General features: G+C 40.8%; 1 protein-coding gene across 1 annotated transcript in view; it reads left to right on the top strand.

Annotated features, from left to right (window-relative positions):
* NPR3 (natriuretic peptide receptor 3) overlaps positions 1-18,225 on the top strand; it is a 40,600-nt gene that overhangs the window by 20,319 nt on the left and 2,056 nt on the right. The window contains exons 4-7 of the mRNA XM_027709495.1: positions 6,972-7,107; positions 10,918-11,012; positions 14,648-14,783; positions 16,312-16,399. Coding sequence (XP_027565296.1) covers positions 6,972-7,107; positions 10,918-11,012; positions 14,648-14,783; positions 16,312-16,399 — 455 coding nt within the window. The remainder of the gene's footprint in view (positions 1-6,971; positions 7,108-10,917; positions 11,013-14,647; positions 14,784-16,311; positions 16,400-18,225) is intronic.

Genomic DNA, 18,225 nt, shown 5'->3' with positions numbered 1-18,225 from the left:
GGGTTTCTCCATACCCTTGCATCTCAGTTCTTACTGTGCCCTGGCGTATTTTAGCTGACATTGCACAGCACAGCCACCCTGCAGCCTGGGACTGATTAGGTTTTTGCTTTAGTTCACCATTGAGACAATAGAGCAACTTGTAGCTGCCCCAGCTGGATGACTGGGAGTAAATCTAGCAGTTTTTCAAGAATGGGCTATTAGGAAAAACAAGGAAGAAACACTGAAGAATGAGGATGAGATACAAGACAGAGCTGGCTTTGTGGTTAATTTTCTTCTCATAGCAAGAAAATAGCTTTCACTGACAAAATCCCTTAACTCCATGAATTTGGCAGCCTTTTTTAAGTAAATCACAGATATTGGTTGTTAATATACTTTTATTTTTATTAATTTATTTTATTGTAGCAGACCTTGTGGAATAAAAGGCCTCTGGTCCACAACTGGCTTTGAAGTGGCTGAGAGTGTGTCACTAGTGGTACTTCGGTCCTGCTTGAATAAGCATCCTCTTGTCTAGGTGGAGCCAGGGTAGCAGTGTTTTGGCATGCCTGGAGTGCACATCAGCTCGTGTACCAACTGGTCAGATGCATATCTGAACAGTGCAGGCAGGCAAAGGCATGGTTTCGCCCTCAAGGAAATGGGTTTAGCAGCGGCGCCCCATCTTTGCGTCCAAACCAAACAAAGTGCAAAAAAAAGCAGGGATCTTTCCATATGCGGGCTCTTTTCGTGGTGGAGGAGGGTGGCTTATGGGCTCTGAGCAATGCTTGCTCCCCAGACTCCCTCAACCTGCACTTCAGTTGCAAAGTCCTCACACTGGGGCCACGCTGCCTGGTGCGCAGAGCACTGAGGTGAAGCACACACCTACATCTCCTCTGCACTCAGCATTACTGCTGTACCAGTGGATACTGGCAAGGAGATGGACACAACCAGGCAGCCTTGCTGGAAGATGCTTCCTTAAAGGGAGGTGTTGTCTTGTTCGACTGAGGTGCTAAATTGTTAAGCTAGAATTTTAAAGTGGAGTATATGCTTCAGTTTGCAGAATTCACATAATAAAGTGACATGCTCCCCTATAAGAAAAATCTCTTGCAGATTTCCACATAAACACTGTCTCCCTCTGAAAGATGAAATTGATGCAACAGTACTTGAATAAATCTTTCTTAAATATGCACAAGGTTTTACTGTTACATGACATCTCCTTACACTGAGGAATGCTCATCCTCTTTTTCTAGGGAGACATGTGAGTTCCAGCCCCAAATAATAAAGAATGTTTGGACAGTTATATGTCCTTTAGAAAACAAAGTCCTGGGCCCCGCCCTCATGTGTTCTTGAGCAGGTGCCCATTTGTGTATTTATAGAGATTGAATATCAGTGAATATAGCGAGAAGCTGTCCTTGGCTACAGCTGTGTTGCCCAGAATTTGGTGTAATGCCCTACGTTCTCTTTCAGTTTTGAATTAAATATTGAGGAAATGGCCTTCTATGAAGAAGGCACATGTTTCTATTATTTTTCCCTTTACTGTTTCTTTGAAGCACTTTGAAGGTCCATTAGAGGGGCATTCTGGTTGCCCAAGTGAACAGGCTGTATTTTCAGTCTTAGGCATCTAAACATACAGGTTTGGTTAACTGTCTTACAGCTATATCTTCTTTTCTAGTTGCTGGGCTGGTTCCACAGTGATGCGATCTCTGTGGAAACAGGTCTAGTCATGTATCTGTGTCTGCAGGCACCCAGAGGCATGCTGTTTATGACAGCTGTCTATGAGTGCGTCCTGTGGCTTTGCGTTTGTTATACTTGGGAGTCCTTGAAATCCCAGTCCCGATGCATGGAAGTAGCTGTTATCAATAGGTGAGGTTTGGGAGCTCTGCGAGTTTCTGTTGCATCGTGGCATTAAGAAATCACATGATCTGAGGAGGTGGATGGTGAGTAAATGAGAGCTGTGATAATCCTGTTATGGTGGTAACATGCAGAATCATACGTGGTAGTGTTATGCCTGTAGGACTAATAAATTACTGCAAAGCTGAAACTGGATATGATATTCCTGGTTTGAAATGCACTATTCTCAGGTAATGCTCAGGTGTAAGGATATTCTTCCCTCGCCTTCACAGTCTCAATCTACATCTCAGTTCCACCTAGAGTTTGACTTGAGTTTTTATGAACTAAAAATTTAACAGAAAATGAGTTTGTAACAACGATCTTTTATCTTTAAAAAAGAATAATTAAAAAAAACCTGAATTGTTTCTATCTGTTGATCATCTATTGTATAAGAATCATGAGCATCTTATTCTGGATTTGTGCAGCTCAGAGCAAGGGCATAGAAACTCATCAAGGAACTGCTGAGGGCCCCTCTGGGCATCCCAGTGCTTAGAACAACATCAGCAGTGGCAATGGCCTGAATGGGAATGCGTAACATCAACAAATGATATCAAAGAGAAAAGTCCCTGCTCCAGAGTTAAGTGAAGAGTGTATTGCTGGATAGTGAGTCAGCAGAACACAACTGAAGATATTTGACAAGAATGTGTTAAGAAAAGTTAGCTACATCAGGGTTTCTTAGAAAAGCTCATAAATAAAGGATCATAATTATAATTGGCTTGCTGAAGAAGGATTAAAAAGAGAGCACTGACCATTTAATTGCAACTGCTTAAAGAAATACTTTTATTGAGATATTGAAAAATACTTTTATTGAAGCAGCATGAGATAGCAGGAAGCCATCTACCTAAATAGTAAGATGTGTTATGGAGAAATCCATAGTCATGAAGTCTGTGAACAAGCTTGTTACAGAATCACAGAATCAGTTAGTTTGGAAAAGACCTCTGAGATCATCAAGTCTAACCTTTGACTGATCAGCACCATGTCAACTAGAGCACGGTACGAAGTGCCAGTCTTTCCTTAAACACCTTCAGGGGCGGTGACTGCACCACCTCCCTGAGAGATTGTCATGAGATTGGTTTAAAATACATCATAGCATTTTTTTTTTAATATAGCTGCTGTATTTGAACTTTATTGCTGTATTTTTACTGTGCTGTAGTTTTACAGTATAACACAATACTGCTAAACTTCATGAGGTTCACTTACAGTATTCATAATCCTGATGTTAGATGAATGTCATATGTTTATAGGATCAAACTTCCATTGCTTGATTGCTTATTGTGTGGAATAATCTAAAACAAGGTGAAGGTGGACTTCGGTGGGCATTATCTCACCTGAGCATCATGTCAAGTATGTAAATTTATAAGATTTTTGCAGAAAGTCTGGGTACAACCCTCTGCAGTTCTGCAAGGTCCTCGCTGATTTTGGCTGGAACTATAATTTGACAACTTGAAAATCACTGTGGATATACTGGAAAGTAGATGCAGAGACCAGGTTTGGGAAATGTTAGTTGTTTGCCTTTGCAACAGAGAAAAAGTACTGATGATGCTCCCCATCTGGCACTGAAGTGGTATTAATTGCTGTAATTGCTGTGATTCAGAGCTGGGCAGTTCCAGATGGGGGAGAGTAAGCTTACTTAACAGCTAGTAGGCAGGATATGGAAAATTATGGGTCCTACATAGCTGTAACTTGGCTGTCTTCCATGTCAGTAGTATTTTTGCATTGCTGTGTATGCTGTTAACACCTTAGTATATATGAATAGTGTGGTCACACTATAGCTGCTTGGGGAACTATAACTTTGAACTGTGTAAAATTTATTCATGTGATTTCTATTGAGAGGGGTTCTTTCTTTTTTTTTTTTTTCCCTGATGGAAGACAATTATTTAGAGTAGAAAGGCAGGAAAATAAAAGGGCTGTATGTATGCTTATCTTATTTAGCTGTGGAGTTACCTTACCTGCTTTTTAGGTATTTGAATAGGACGTGAAAGTAATATGGAAGATCTCCGAAGGACGTTTCCACATATTTGTATTGCAGCCTCCAAAGCTGTTCAGCAAACCTGGCAGCTTCTCTGCTGCCAGTGGCATTGCTGGCACTTTGAAGGGTGGCTCTGCTGTGCAGAAGGGGCCAGGGACAATAATTTTTTAGTTGACATGCAAGTTGTGATCACAGCATTTGATGCTCATCTTGCACCTGTGATTAAAAAGCAGCATAAATGAAAATTGAAAATACTATAATCAAAATTTTCTGCTTTTTATTAGAGCTCAACTAAAAGAACTTTTACTTACTCACAAGATTAGTTGACCTCTAATAGATTTTGTACTTTCTGTAGATTTTATCCCGAGAGTGTCTAAGGTTGAACCACACACATAATTACTTACCATGGATACCTTCAAGCAGCCTGTGAAGACATCTTCATATTTACTCTGATTTCTATTTGAAATATTCATGGAATTTATACTTCTTCTATCCCTTTTTAACCCTTTTCACTAGCAAGGAGCAATCCCTTCAAAATTTTCTGTAGCTGTTATTTCACATGTTCCTCTGTCTTTCGCATCGTGCAACCCATGTTCTGTGTGGAATTATGGCAACTTCTAAATGATTAAGGAAGATGATATGCATAAAAACTTAATGCCCCTCATGGTATCCAGTATCCCCTTTCAAGAACTGGTGCTTGAACATGTTTCTGGAATAATGTGAGAAGTCACAAGTGTGCCCAGCATATGATTTGGCTGGGGAGTGTAGGTGCAATCTCACCTGTAAATAGTAAGTATTACTCTTCTAGAAGAAGATTTTTAAATGGCATAAATTACCCACGTTTCACCTTCCTTGGCAACGTAAGATAAAATGCTGGGGTTTGTGCTTCAGCAACTGAGCAGTGGCATAGATGACCCTCTGACAATTTTCAAATGTGATTTTTCATATGTGATGTCAGGGGGTTTGGCCAACAGGGGCTTTGGCAAGAGACTGTGGCAGTAATCTCCCAAACTGCCAACTGAGTTTTGACAGAGCTTATCTGGCAGATCTACAGTGTCTACAGAAGTGTTTCCAGGCCTGTGGCATGAGTAGATTTTAGGTTGAGCAAATTAGCTGACAAAAAGGATTTTGAAGGTTACTGTGTTACACTGAGAGGTCTTTGCCATGGACAAAGGAAGTGACAAATAGCTTTCCTTGAAACAGGTGCCAGCCACAAGCTGTAAATCAGCCAGCAGGGAGGTAGAGCTACTAGAGAGACTAGAGAAAGAATGTCACATGAAGAAAGCCCATGTTTGATCATCCACAGGCCACTTGGACTCTAACGCTGGCACATGAAGCAGTTGTCGAGCTTTGTGGTTTCTTGGTTTGGTTGGGTTTTTTTCAACTCTGAAAAGTTAAACCCCCTGCTGGCAAAGCCTGTCCTAGTATGCACTCTGTCCATCAGCTGTTGTTATTCCACCAAAAACCTGACTTTCACCTCTTCTTTCATGCTTTCTCTCCTTAGCTCAAAATAACTGCAGCTGCCCTTTAGTCTTTGGCTGTCAGAGTGAGCTGAGCTGTCTGAGCCTCCTGTAGCACTGTGGGCTCTTCCCCTGAACTGTAACGCATTTTCTTAATGCAACATAGGTTGGAGTTACTAAAAGTCTAGTTTTAAATGTGAGAGCAGTGTAAACTTTTGTAATATTCAGTAAAGAATTCCAAAATTCTCCTTACTGTTGGCAAGTGCTTTAAGAGTGAAGGAATGTCTTGGATGTAATTACATTATCAGGGTTTGATTAGTTTGGCTTAGCCAATCAACTATGTAATACTTTTTATCTATAGAGCAGTTATTTACTTAACTGGCTGCATGTTTTTGTCTTTGAATGTTTCTGATGTCCAGGTAAAACTGTGAGAATTAGACTGACACTTTATGTACTAGCATTTTAAATTGTTTAGATACACTAAAGTGGAAGATATCCTAAATCTATCTTTTTTCTATCCAGGGCAATATTTGTAGAGGTGAGTTGTTCACTGGAAATGGGAATAAGAGACCCCATAATGTGGTACAATCCTTGCTAACACCTCTGCTAGGATGTCAGGAGTTTTTTTTATTGTAGTGAAACTCTGAGTGAATGGGAACATCTTTCTTGCAGCTGAAGAGATAATTCATTCTGAATTACTGTCATAAAGTGAGCGCATTGCATTGCTGATGTGTGAGTTGCTGCCTACAGAAGAGGAATACCTGTGCTGCTCAAGTCGTGTGTGTCTCCTGCTGATGGGCCTCCATCTGAACTCAGCTCCTGCAATAATTATTGCTTCAACACTGAAGCACATCAGGCTCCCTGTGAGCAAACCTGTAATGTTTCTGCAGTACTCAGCTTTTAAGCTAAGTGTTGTTGTTACTCAGTGATACAGACCAAAAGCTGTAGTTTGCCTATGGAGGCTCATGTGAGGTGGAGCTGGTAGGTAGCAGTTTTCTTTTGTGTTAGGGTTACAAGGCAACATTTCATTCACTTCATGTCACTTACTGAAAAAACTATAAAGGACAGGCGGGAAAAGTTCTGGCAGTTCCAGAGAATACATTGCTGGAGAAGGTAAGTAGTTTTCTCCATTGCTCATTTGCTGGTGGAGAGATGCTTGGCTGAACAAGGGCCAGAAATGGAAGTGGTAATCATTAAACAAGCAAAAACACCAGTTGTGCTCTCCAGAAAAAATCATGACAGAACATAGTTCCCAGTCCTGAGACGTGCTAAGTCCCCTGCACAAGGGGAGTGGGACTGCTGTGGGATGAGGGTGCTCAGCCCCTTACAGAATGTCACGTGGTTAAGTGCAGAATTTGTGCGTCTGGGCATGGGAACTGTGATCTGTGAATTTCTTCACTATCTGCTGAGCTGTTCAGACACAACATTAAAGTGTGATTTGAGTGTTCAGAATAGCAGATAGTGGTTAACTATTTTTAAAAATGGGTCAAAAGTTGCCATTTTCCCCCTGAGGTTTTTTTGAGACACATTCCTTTGGATTCCAGCAGTTGAGAAAATAATTCTCCAAATTAGTCACTGTGGTTAATTTGTAGATTCCCTCTAGTGAATTCCATAGGGAAAAAAAAATTTGTAATGTGTCAATTGCCATTGTTTTTTTTTCTTTTTTCTTTCTTTTCCAGGTGAACATGTTTGTGGAAGGATTCCATGATGCTATTCTTCTTTATGCTCTAGCTTTACAGGAAGTCCTGAAGTTTGGTTTCACTAAGAAAGATGGGGAAAAAATTGTTCAGCAAACACGGAACAGAACATATGAAGGTAAGAGTTACTATGGCATTCCAGATTTCAGAGTCAAAAGGATTCAGGTCTCTGTTGTGTGCAGAGTAAGGACTCATGCCTATTCCACTCTTAAATGAGAGGGAAGTAACGTATGGAACCACATACATCTTTAGGGCTGGCTCACATACCTCACTAGTCTGACTTTTTTTTGCACCACCTGTCGAGGTCTTACTCAGTTCAAAGTACTCTAATAATTTAATGACCCTCACTGCTGTGGTAAAGAAATACCAATAATTTTCTCATACTCCTTCTTTGTTTTCGAAAAGATTACATCTGCTCCCTTTACTCATGTTCATCTATTAGCTCTGAGATTGCCTCATTTTTTCCATGTCACTTTTTTATCTTAAAAGCCTGGGAATGGATAGAAGCAAGCAGGTGCCAGGATTAAGGTTATTTTGTGTTTCTTGATGGGACTCCATTGGGCCCTAGAAGGATTTCCCCCAGCCTCCTTTCAGGAGCTGTGCATGTTATCTCAGAGGCAGCAGCTGAACACCACTGTGCCTTTCTGTGCCTAATCCTGGACATTACAATTTCACAGTGCAAATGGCACTTGTGTATCACCTTGCTGATGCGAAGCAATGCAAATGCTTTTTCCAGGTAAGAATTGTAGTAAAGAAACAGGATTATTGGTTTCATTTGTCATCTCTTAAAATATTTCCATCCATCTCTTTATAATGTTCCCATCCATCTCATATAATACTCCAGTCATTTGGCGTAGGATTGGCAAGATTTCCTATGGAAATGCCTAAGAGAAGTAAACATTTCCCCTAGATAAGAAACGAATGATTCATTTGAATGTGTAAGAAAAACCCTGGTGGCCAGGTTCTCAGCTCTTATAACACACTGGATGTACTGTAGGAAGGCAAGAAGGGCAGCAGCTCCAAACCAAGATTTTGTTCTCAAACTGTGGCCTGAACACAAGGCAAAAGGATACCCAGGGCAGCTTAAGGGAACTTAGGGATTGCTTTAAATTATGCTGGTTGCATAATTTATGGTTCATCCCATAAGAAGCCCTCCACGAGCTGGAGATTGTGCTTGCTGTCCCACTACCTCTCTTCACATCCATGGCTTCCCAAAACAGTCTGTTTTAACAGAGGGAATCTACTGTCTAGGGATTTGCCTCAGTCTTTGATTGTCCTGTGTATGAACAGATGCCCCAGTGCAGCCTGTGTTTCCTCTACTCCTGTTTCTGTGCTCCAGGAAGCCACCCACTGGTGTGCCCATGCGAGTCTTTTGTTGTACCATGTGCTCCATGGGGGTTTTACATGATTGATTCTCACACCTTGCATGTAAAACCAGCCAGGAGGAAAAAATGTTCTTTTTCCTCACTTGTGAAAACCAGGTTGTTGTTGATTGCTGATCTGTGTACACTTATTCTGGAAATGTAGCTGTAAAGTTGGGCTGTGAGGGTGCAGATGAAAAGGTCAAAACACCATGTAAGTCATATGCCATTTCCTCCCCGTATTTTGCTGAACATAAAACTGATTTTGGAAGAGGCCTTTAATTTGATATCTTGCAATCCAGTCCTTTTAGGAAGATCATGTCCCTTTGTTCTTCCAGTAGACCCTTCTCTGCAGGGGCTGTAGCATTGCAGAGTGCAGTCCCTGCACACACCCATCAGGCTCTGCTGCAGGACTGAGGCTTTATAATTCCCTTCAACTTTTGCAGGCCTCAGTGATGAGAACTTCAGTTTCATTAATTACGTTAATTCAACTGCTGAACAGCTTGGTCTGACCCATCAGGACTTCCAAGAGGATCTGGATGCTGCTTCCTGCAGCATTACGTCTGCCAGCCACAACTGCGCAGATATCATGTGTTTAGGAAGGGTTCAGTCTGAGGTGATCAAAGTGGTCTCTTACTGCTTGGTTGTTAGAGACACCCTGGTGTGACTGAGGGCACATTTTCTGGAGACTATTTTCTATTAATTGTAATTTCCTCTGAAAAAGTAGCAAAATGTTCTGTATGTATCTATATGTATCTGTATGTATCTCACATAACAGAACAAAAAGAAAGTCTAGATAAAATCCTTCCACCTTCATCCAAATCCAGTTCTTAATCAAGGTTGTTTCAAAATTTCCTACCTATGTTTTTTAAGGAAGAACATTGCAGGAAATGTCAACATTCCAAACTCCCTGTTTTGATTCAGATGGAAAAATTAAAAATTAGTCTTTCCTGCTAAAAAAAAAAAAATCCCATAGGAATTCTGAGTTTCAATGATTTTAGTACCCACTTCCAAAAATTTTTGGTTTTCTTAGACCAGGAAGGTGTCTGTTCCAATTAACAGCTCCTGTCAGATTCAGAATCCAAATTGCTGTGTCAGCAAGGACATCACAGTTCTTCCTAGTGGGCTCTTCTTCCAGTGCTCTCACAGCCAAGTGGTTGTTACACCCATTCTGTTTTCCTGCAGTAATTGAATTGACAGTTGTTTGATTACTATCTTGTTATAACGAAACACATGCTTAACAATAATCTTTGATTTCCACTACATATTTTGAAAATCGCAGCAAGTCAAAACATTCCTGACATCTCTAAATCAGAACAGAGACAGGATGAATAAAGGAGTGTTAATCTGTTGCATGTTCACTGTCATTAGGCACGTTAAGGGGAATTTCTGACCTCTGGAATATCTGACCTCTCTCTTCTGATTTACCATCGCTGAAAGCCTGAGTCTCCACAGCTTTGTGTCTTCTCTGGTCATGTAGTTGGTGTAACATGGATATATGGTGGTGCCTGTTTGCCTTGCACATGTTTAAGTGGCTGTGTTTGGTGTCAGGCAGTGGAGGATCACATCTGAGAGTATCTGAGGTGATAAAGCATATCAACAACTTTATGATGCCTTCATCATAGTTAATTGGTGTTGTTTGATGGCTTTTAAGAACCAATTTGACTTCCACAGCAAGAATTTGGAGCCATGCTCTTTTTACACAAGGACAGAGATTGCAAGAAGAGATTCAGAATGAATCCAAGGATGTGTTTATTCCTTGTGACATCTGGAACAAGTTGCCCTAGTGAGGTTGTGCAGTTTCCATCCTTGGAGGTTTTGGAAACCAGATAAAACTCTGCTCATCCTTCTATTCTGACCTTGTGGCTGACCCTACTCTGAACAGGGTGTTCAGCTCGATGGCTCCTGAAGCTGCTTCAAACTTGAGATATCCTATGAGTCTATGATTCCCAGTTTCCCTAAAGTTTCCCAGAAGTTGTAAAGGAAGGAAGTGAACTGGGGGTCTAAGAAATATATTACAAACCGCATCGTATTATGTAGTTAATCTTATGTAAATGAACACAGGGCTTAATGCATATGTAGTGCACATGGTGCCTCTTGTTCATACCCTCTCCAGTATCCCATTAGATGGAAACAACATTGGACTGGCTGTGTGGGTGCAGTCTGTGGGATGTAGGTCTGTGTCCTCTGCAGCACATGAGCTGGACTCTTTTCGTTGAGGCACCATTAGATATTTCAGGGTTAGACACTCTGTAAATAATTCACATTAAATATATTTGTGTTTTATTCTTACATGCTGGCTTTTGGATTAGATTTTTCTCACGTAGTCTCCAAAAAGTCTCACACATTTGATATTTAAAAAGGAGAAATGTTAAGAATTCAGGAATGCAGGCACCAAGATGAAATTACAATTTCTTTTGGAATGCCAACAAAAATGCTGGGAGACTGATGAGATTTCCTGTCATATCAGTCTGTAAAAACCTGTCCGCTATTTTCTTGTGTTCCTTGAAAAGGCTCAGTATTTTAACTAATTAAAATCTTCTGATTCCTCACATGCCATTGTTTAGGCATTGCGGGGCAGGTGTCCATTGATGCCAATGGAGACAGATACGGGGATTTCTCTGTGATTGGAATGACAGACCCAGAGGCAGGCACACAGGAGGTAAGGAAACAACAACATTGCACTTGGCCACTGATGAATTAGCCAGTGTAATGTAACATGACATCATCTCTTTACTTGGTGGTTTAACCTTATCAACTTAAAGACCAAATCTTTTCTGTAAAATAACTATCTTGAAGTAGTTATCCAAAAGTTTTTTAAACTTCTTTTCTTTCACAATACATCTTTCTTCGCATGATGCTAGCTTTTAACTAAAGTGTGAATTCTCACAAGCCAGCTAAGCAACTATAATTCTGAATATGAGAAATTATTGTTTAAAGTGAGCAAGGCCTTTTATTCACTGGTAGGAAATAGGATAAATCTTATAGCAGCAGTGATGCACAAGTTATCCTGATGTATTAACACAGCAAGTACATATATTTCAGTCTTACACTGAGATCAACCACAAGCAGGAGTACAGACTGTGCTTGGCCTTATCAGGCCTGAGTGCCTTGTTTTCAGTGTTTAAGAGACATTTTAATTAGATGGCTCCATATACACCACATAGGTTATTCCACTGGATGCAGAAGGAGTGGAAGAGATGAAAAATAGCACGTCTGGGCTGAGTTTATTGGTACATGCATTACCCTAACTCCAGTTGCACCTTTTGTTAGTTACAAAGTCAGTTTCAGCCTCAGCTTTGCTGATCTGCCCTATTTCATCAAGCTCAACTGTAAAGCAGCAGTGCATCTGAGCTGGACATTTCCATGTGTGGATTTGAATCCAGTGAAGTTATATTGTTCCTGTCACTGCCGCAGCAGAGACAACTCAAGGAGCCTTTTTAAAAGCGTGAGGATGTCTTTTGTGCATTAGTGGATAAAAGTGGTTGAAAAACTACAGCAGTAAACTGCAGATGCTCACAAGGGCAGTAGGAGTACAAGTTGATTGTGATAACTTTGGTTTGAACAACCTGTATTTCTTCTGTTTATTCAGTCCATTAGCTTTTTATCTTGTTTATCAATTTAATCTCCCTCTCCTCCCCTCCCTTCCTTTGCTCTTTTACTTGCAATTTAAACTATGTTTTACTTTTTTAGTGTTACATCTCTTCCTTTAACTTATTGTTCAATTTTCCTCTGCTTTACTGTGTATAAAATATACATACAATTAACATTTTACATGTGATTACTTCCACTTATCTGCTACATCATTTCTACTCTTACTCTAAAAACATTGTTTCTTCGATAACTTATTTTATTCATTTGAAGTTTTTTTCTGTGTCTGTACAAGAACGTTTCTCAACTGAACTGCACCAGATGAATGGGTGTTTGGGCAGAGCTGTTTTCCCAGTTCTGTTCACACAGTTTAAAGCTAGAAGAAAACTTCAGATTACCTAGTTTGACCTCTGCCATTTTACAGACAGTCAGGTTTCTTACCTTGTATGGAGCCCTGTAGTTTACACGTGACTAAAGTTCAGGCTGTAACAGGCATTCATTTTTCCTTTGGAGACACTGAGAGAACAGGGACTGCCTCGCTTGTTCCCTCAGCATTTGTTCCACTGTTTAACCACTCCTGCTCTTCAAAAATCTGTATCGTACTTCTGATCTGAATCTGCTTGGTCGCTGCTTATAGCTTTTTGTTCTTAAGCCGTTCTGCATACTTTCATATTTAGTTCGTCCTGCAGGTAGAGGACTCTCCCACTCCTGTTTGATAAATTAAACCATCATTTCATGAATAATTTGCTGCCTGCAAATTGTCTCTGAGGTTTTTTTCCTCTATTTTTTCCAGTTTACTCAATTTGCCTTTATTTTTGAACAAACATTAAAAAACCTCTTTCTGCAAAGAATTTCTATTCCATTGGCAACAGGGAGAGAAATTAGCTCCTTCATCTAGTGTAAAATCTACCTTTGTATGTCTAACCAGAGCAAATGTTTTCTAAACTCTTTAGCTTCAAAATGAAAATTAGGTGAAAGATTTGAACAGGCCTTGAGTTTTAAACCCAGTGTATTAATACCTGGTTTTTATCCATGGTGGGACAAATACATCTTTTGATGTGCTTCTGCCACTGCTTCTGACTACTTCAGTGTCATGATATTTGGCCTTGCTTACTGTACATAGATGTTTTTAGACTATTTTCAGATTAGTGAACTACTACTGTTAGCACAATTTAGTCCCACAACTTTGCAGTAGATTCAACTTCTTACCTTGAAAAAAGCCTGGGCTTAACTACTAAAGACAGGACTGAAATTCTAAAGTGTCTGTCATAGTTCTTCAGAAGATTTGAAGATTTTAACTGACCATAATCAAGTACCTCCAAATTCTGACAAAATAGAAAACTCCACCCTAGAGTGGGTAGTTGGAAGTCTCAGCAGTGAATCTGCTTGAAATCATAAAACCATAGGACCACAGAATGGCTTGGGTTGGGAGGGACCTTAAAGATCGTCCAGTTCCAACCCTCCTGCCCTGAGCAGGGGCACTTTCCACTAGACCAGGTTCCTGAGAGCCCCGTCCAGCCTGGCCTTGAACACTTCAAGGAATGGGGCATCCACAGCTTCTCTGAGCAACCTGTGCCAGTGTCTCACCACCCTCACAGCAAAGAATTTCTTCATACCATCTAGTATAAATCTCTCCTCTTTTAGTTTAAATCTGTTCCCCCTTGTCCTGTCACTACCTGCCTGTGATAAAGTCAACCTCTCTCTATTTCATAACCCTTTATAAGTACTGGAAGGCTGCAATGAGGTTTCCCTGGAGTCTTCTCTTTTCCATGCTGAACAACCTCAATTCTCTCAGCCTTTCCTCATAGGAGAGGTGTTCCAGCTCTCTGATCAGCTTTGTGGACTCCTCTGGACTTATTCCAACAGGGCCACATCCTTCTTGTGTTGGGGACCCCAGAGCTGGATTCTTTGCTCCAGGTGGGGTCTTACCAGAGCAGAGCAGAGGGGCAAAATCACCTCCCTTGGCCTGCTGCCCACCCTGCTTTGGATGCAGCCCAGGACATGTTTGGCCTTCTGGACTGCGAGTGCACATGGCTGGGTCATGTTCAGCTTTTCATCCACAAGAACCCACAAGTCCTTCTTGGCAGGGCTGCTCTCAATGAGTTCTTCCCTCAGTCTGGACTCGTGTCTAGTTACTGATACTTTCGCTTGGATGAGAGTCCTGGGCACTCAACCCACAATGCAGCAAGTGAAGAAAACCCAGGGAAAGGAGGAATATTCAAAAGGTTAAAAATCTTAAATAAACACGATTTATATAGAAGAGAAGCCTGAGGGCAGACCAGATAAGGGCCTGTGAATATGTAAAGCAGTGTTTCAGAAAGGAAGAATCTCTGTGTCCACTGGCAATTGGGTAAGTAGTGAAGGATAATTACAACAAAGGAATTTTAGGTTACATGCTAGGGAAAACAACTGACAGTAAGGCTAGCTAAGTTCCAGAATAATTCCCTGAAGAAATTGTCAAGTCTTCATCTTTGAAGGCTTTTAAGAACAGATTAGATAAACATCTGTCAGGAATGCTTTTGCTCAGCTGATTCTACCCTGGGGCAGTGCATGCACTACATAACCTCTCACAGACCTCTTCAGCCCTCTTCTTCCAAGATTCAGCATTGTGCCACAGGAGTCCAACTGCATGATGCTGCTCTCCTGTTTGTTTTACTTCTCCAAGTTCATAGGAAAATCTTTTCGTTCCTTTTGTGTTTTGCACAGGTGATCGGGGACTACTATGGAAAGCAGGGGCGTTTTGAGATTCGATCAAATGTGAAATACCCTTGGAATCATGGCAGGCTGCGGCTAGATGAAAGCCGAGTTTCAGAGCACACAAACAATACACCGTGTAAATCATGTAAGTTTAGTGACTTAATGCTTCTGCCCCAGCTCAAGAGAGAGGAATCCATGTGTTGATGCAACATAACAGGCCATAATAAATTGCTTTAGCACAGTTGTCCATCTAAGACACGGTGACTGTCTCTCTCTGCTAACTGCTTGGGAAGTAAAGGTCTGGCAGCTGTGGGTAGTACATGGCCTGAATCACTTAAATTTGACAGCAATCGTGATTCACAGCACAGAGCCCTGGAGGCTTTAGGAGTTTCCAGGGGCCTTTTAGCCAGAAAGAAGGATATAACTGAAACCCCAAACAGAGAAGAGTCAGACTGATAATTAGCAGCTGTGCTGCCAGTGCTGATGGGAGCAGCGTTCTCCCAATGCAGAATGATTTTCGGCACTATGAGAAGGGACTGTGAGAGGCCCAGTAGGCTGAGAAGTGAAGTTGTTTGAGTGGAGTAACATCTGCAAATTCTGAAGGCTTGGACTGTCCTCCACAGAGCAAGTGTCCATGTTTTCCAGCAAATTGGCTTTCCAGACCATGTTGTAGGGAACAGGACATTGCAAAGGAGATCAGCGTAGGAGGATACCAGTGCCTCAGTGGCAAAGGGTGGTCTTGGCTTTCCACAGAATACAAATTGCTAGTCCTGGAGTGAAAAGGTAACTCCAGCCTGATAATTCTTCGATCCTTGCAAAACCTGTGTGTACACACGTGATGTAGAGACTTTCCCTCTATGGTCAGTGTGGTGTAGCTATGCACCTTCTTCCTGCTGACGTACAGACAAAATCCCTTCAAAGGGACAAGAGCAAATGAAGAGAAGGGAACAGTTTAATTTCCTTAATATTTCTGTGTTCCTTTCCACAAACCCAGGTGGACGAGGAAATGGGAGCAGACTACATGCATATGAAAATGCCATTGTTCTACAACTGCCCTGTTCTTCCCAGTGACAGTCCCTCGTTGGGCTCCCCTTCAACCACTGTGTCCCTGCTCTGCCTCTGTTGAGATCTGGAGCAAGGCGAAGCTCATGTGGCTTTAACTTGAAACCACACATCTTCAGGAAAAAAAAGCAGAAACAAAAAAAAACACCCCAAAATTGAGGGACTGTTGGATAATCACAGTCATTTTAATAAACCTGGGTGATAGAGGTCTGTGATGCTAAACCAGGTGAAATGAGTTTGTGTCTGTTATAATGACTCAAAGTATACTCAGTGCTGATTCCCATTATGTGCGTCACTGTAATCCCAGGCTGTGTTATGATTCAGACCAAGCTTTCCAGAGAAATTTCCTAACAGCATTCCCTTGTATTGTATCTCCAGAATTGTGTTGTCATCTGACACTGTTTTTGGAGGCTTGTTTAATCCCAAGGAAAGCATGTAAAAAAACAAATGTGTAGACACTGAAACAGGTTCCCATGGAGTCCTGAGCTCTGAAAGGCTTTAGTTATTATCTGATGTTGGTCACTAATTTCCTAGTTGTGTGTATTTTCCAGTACATGAATGCAAACAGTTCTCAGTATGAACCCTGATTGTTTATTTTTCCCCTTCTCAAGCAGGTGGTCTAGGAGAATCAGCAGTTACAGGAATAGTTGTGGGCGCCTTGCTTGGAGCAGGATTGCTAATGGCTTTTTACTTTTTCAGGTTAGTCCAATTGAAATTTTGTAAACTTTTTATTTGTCATCTAAACGTCTCAGCTCCTGGCAGAACATCCTTGATGGGAGACAGAGAAGCCCCATAATAATCTGTGGTAACATTTTCACAAAAGGCAGTGAGTGTTTATCCAAATAATTTTATTGACTTGGGTCTTCATCCTGTAACTACTTACATCTCTAAGTAATGTGACTCATGGAAGTAATTGCAGTGGGTTCCAGACATTCACAGTTGCTTTAGTAAAATGCCCTGGCCTTGGAAGCCTTCTTTGTTTGGTACTACTTGCCAGCACAGTTGTGCAGGATGTGATTCTGCAAGAGATTTACAATGTTTGCCTGGTACCGAGCTTATTTTTTTGCATGTTGAGTGGAATTGTACTGGAAAACAGAAAGAGATTTCTGGTTTGGTCTGAGAGATTATTTGGATACCAAAGCTGTGCATTTAACTTAATAAGCTGAGGTCAGTGCAGGGGAATCAGTGTTTTATTCTTGTTTAAGTAAAATAATTCTTACACTGCTAGTCAGCAAATGTGAAGTCTTGATAGCTGATCCTGTACTGACAGAATAAATTAGTTATACATGTTCAGCACCTTATATGTACAATAATTTATCCTCATGATATGGAAGACTAAAGACGTATAGGAGAAGAGAATTAACCTCTGCATATAAGAATTAAATAATTCTATCCAATAAAAATATATGTTATAAAGAAAGTTAACAAAATAAAACAAGCAAAAGCTGCTTCAATTCACTGGGACACTTCAAAGGTCCCAGAACTGGGGTTGTTCATCAGGTACTTGCAACTGAAATTCTGCAGGGTGATTTTAATCTTGCATGTGTTCAGTGCTTATATAATATGTTATTTGGGTTTGAGACAACATTGTTAGCTTGGACTGATTAAAGACTATCTTTAAAAGAAAAAGAAAATACGAATCTGTCTTTATATTTTATGTAATCAGAGATTCTTGCATCTTAGATTCTCAATCAGATTACGGTTGTTAGGTGTGGTTTTTAGCATTGCTGATAGTGGGAGAGAATTGGTATGTCAGGACAAGAAATGAGGCAGTAGATATCCTGAGCTGGTATAAAGCAATGGGAAGTATAATTGTAAGAACAGGACTTAAACTCATAGTCATCTGACACAAAGGTTTGGATTGGAAATCCATGTGAGCAAAGGAGGGCATCTGTAAAAGTAGATGTACACACCTGAGTTCAACACCCAGTCTTTTTATGTGTGGTCAGAGGGGAGAAATGAACACTCTTTTTCTCTGCAATTCATGTCATCCTCATGTGAAAGCTAAACCAGGTCAGAATAATGTCTCTTAGAAGTGCCTGTTTCTCTCTATTAACTGAAGGAAGCTGCGGGTACTGTCAGATGGAACTACGCATTGGAGATGTCTAAAGACATATGCGTGAATTTCATCCTGGAGATCTGATTGCAATTGCTCAAAGCAGGAGTAGGGACAACCTTCTTATTCTACCTTTAGAGTAAATATCTGAAACATAATGTATCAGGATGCATGGGTTGAATTTTTCAGAAAATATAGTTTTAGCAATTGTGTGCCTGAAAGTAATTTGTACCTTTTAAATTGTATGTGTACCTTCTGATTGTGTCTCATTTGGATCTGTCATTGTCACAAATGAGTATGCAAACACAGTTTTGAGTGTGCATGCAAACTGTTAAAAATCTGGGTAGGAGTTTTGATATGTAGCTTTGACAGGACTTAAACACCTGTATATCCAAAATGTGGACCTGTCCTTTTGCAAGAGCTACTGCTATGCATGCTCTGACCCATGGAAGGATCTGACTTAAAAATA

This window comes from Neopelma chrysocephalum, unplaced genomic scaffold (genome assembly GCF_003984885.1).
Source record: "Neopelma chrysocephalum unplaced genomic scaffold, ASM398488v2 Primary Assembly neopelma1_96780, whole genome shotgun sequence".
Classification (NCBI taxonomy): Eukaryota; Metazoa; Chordata; class Aves; order Passeriformes; family Pipridae; genus Neopelma; species Neopelma chrysocephalum.
This window is presented reverse-complemented; position numbering and strand designations above follow the sequence as displayed.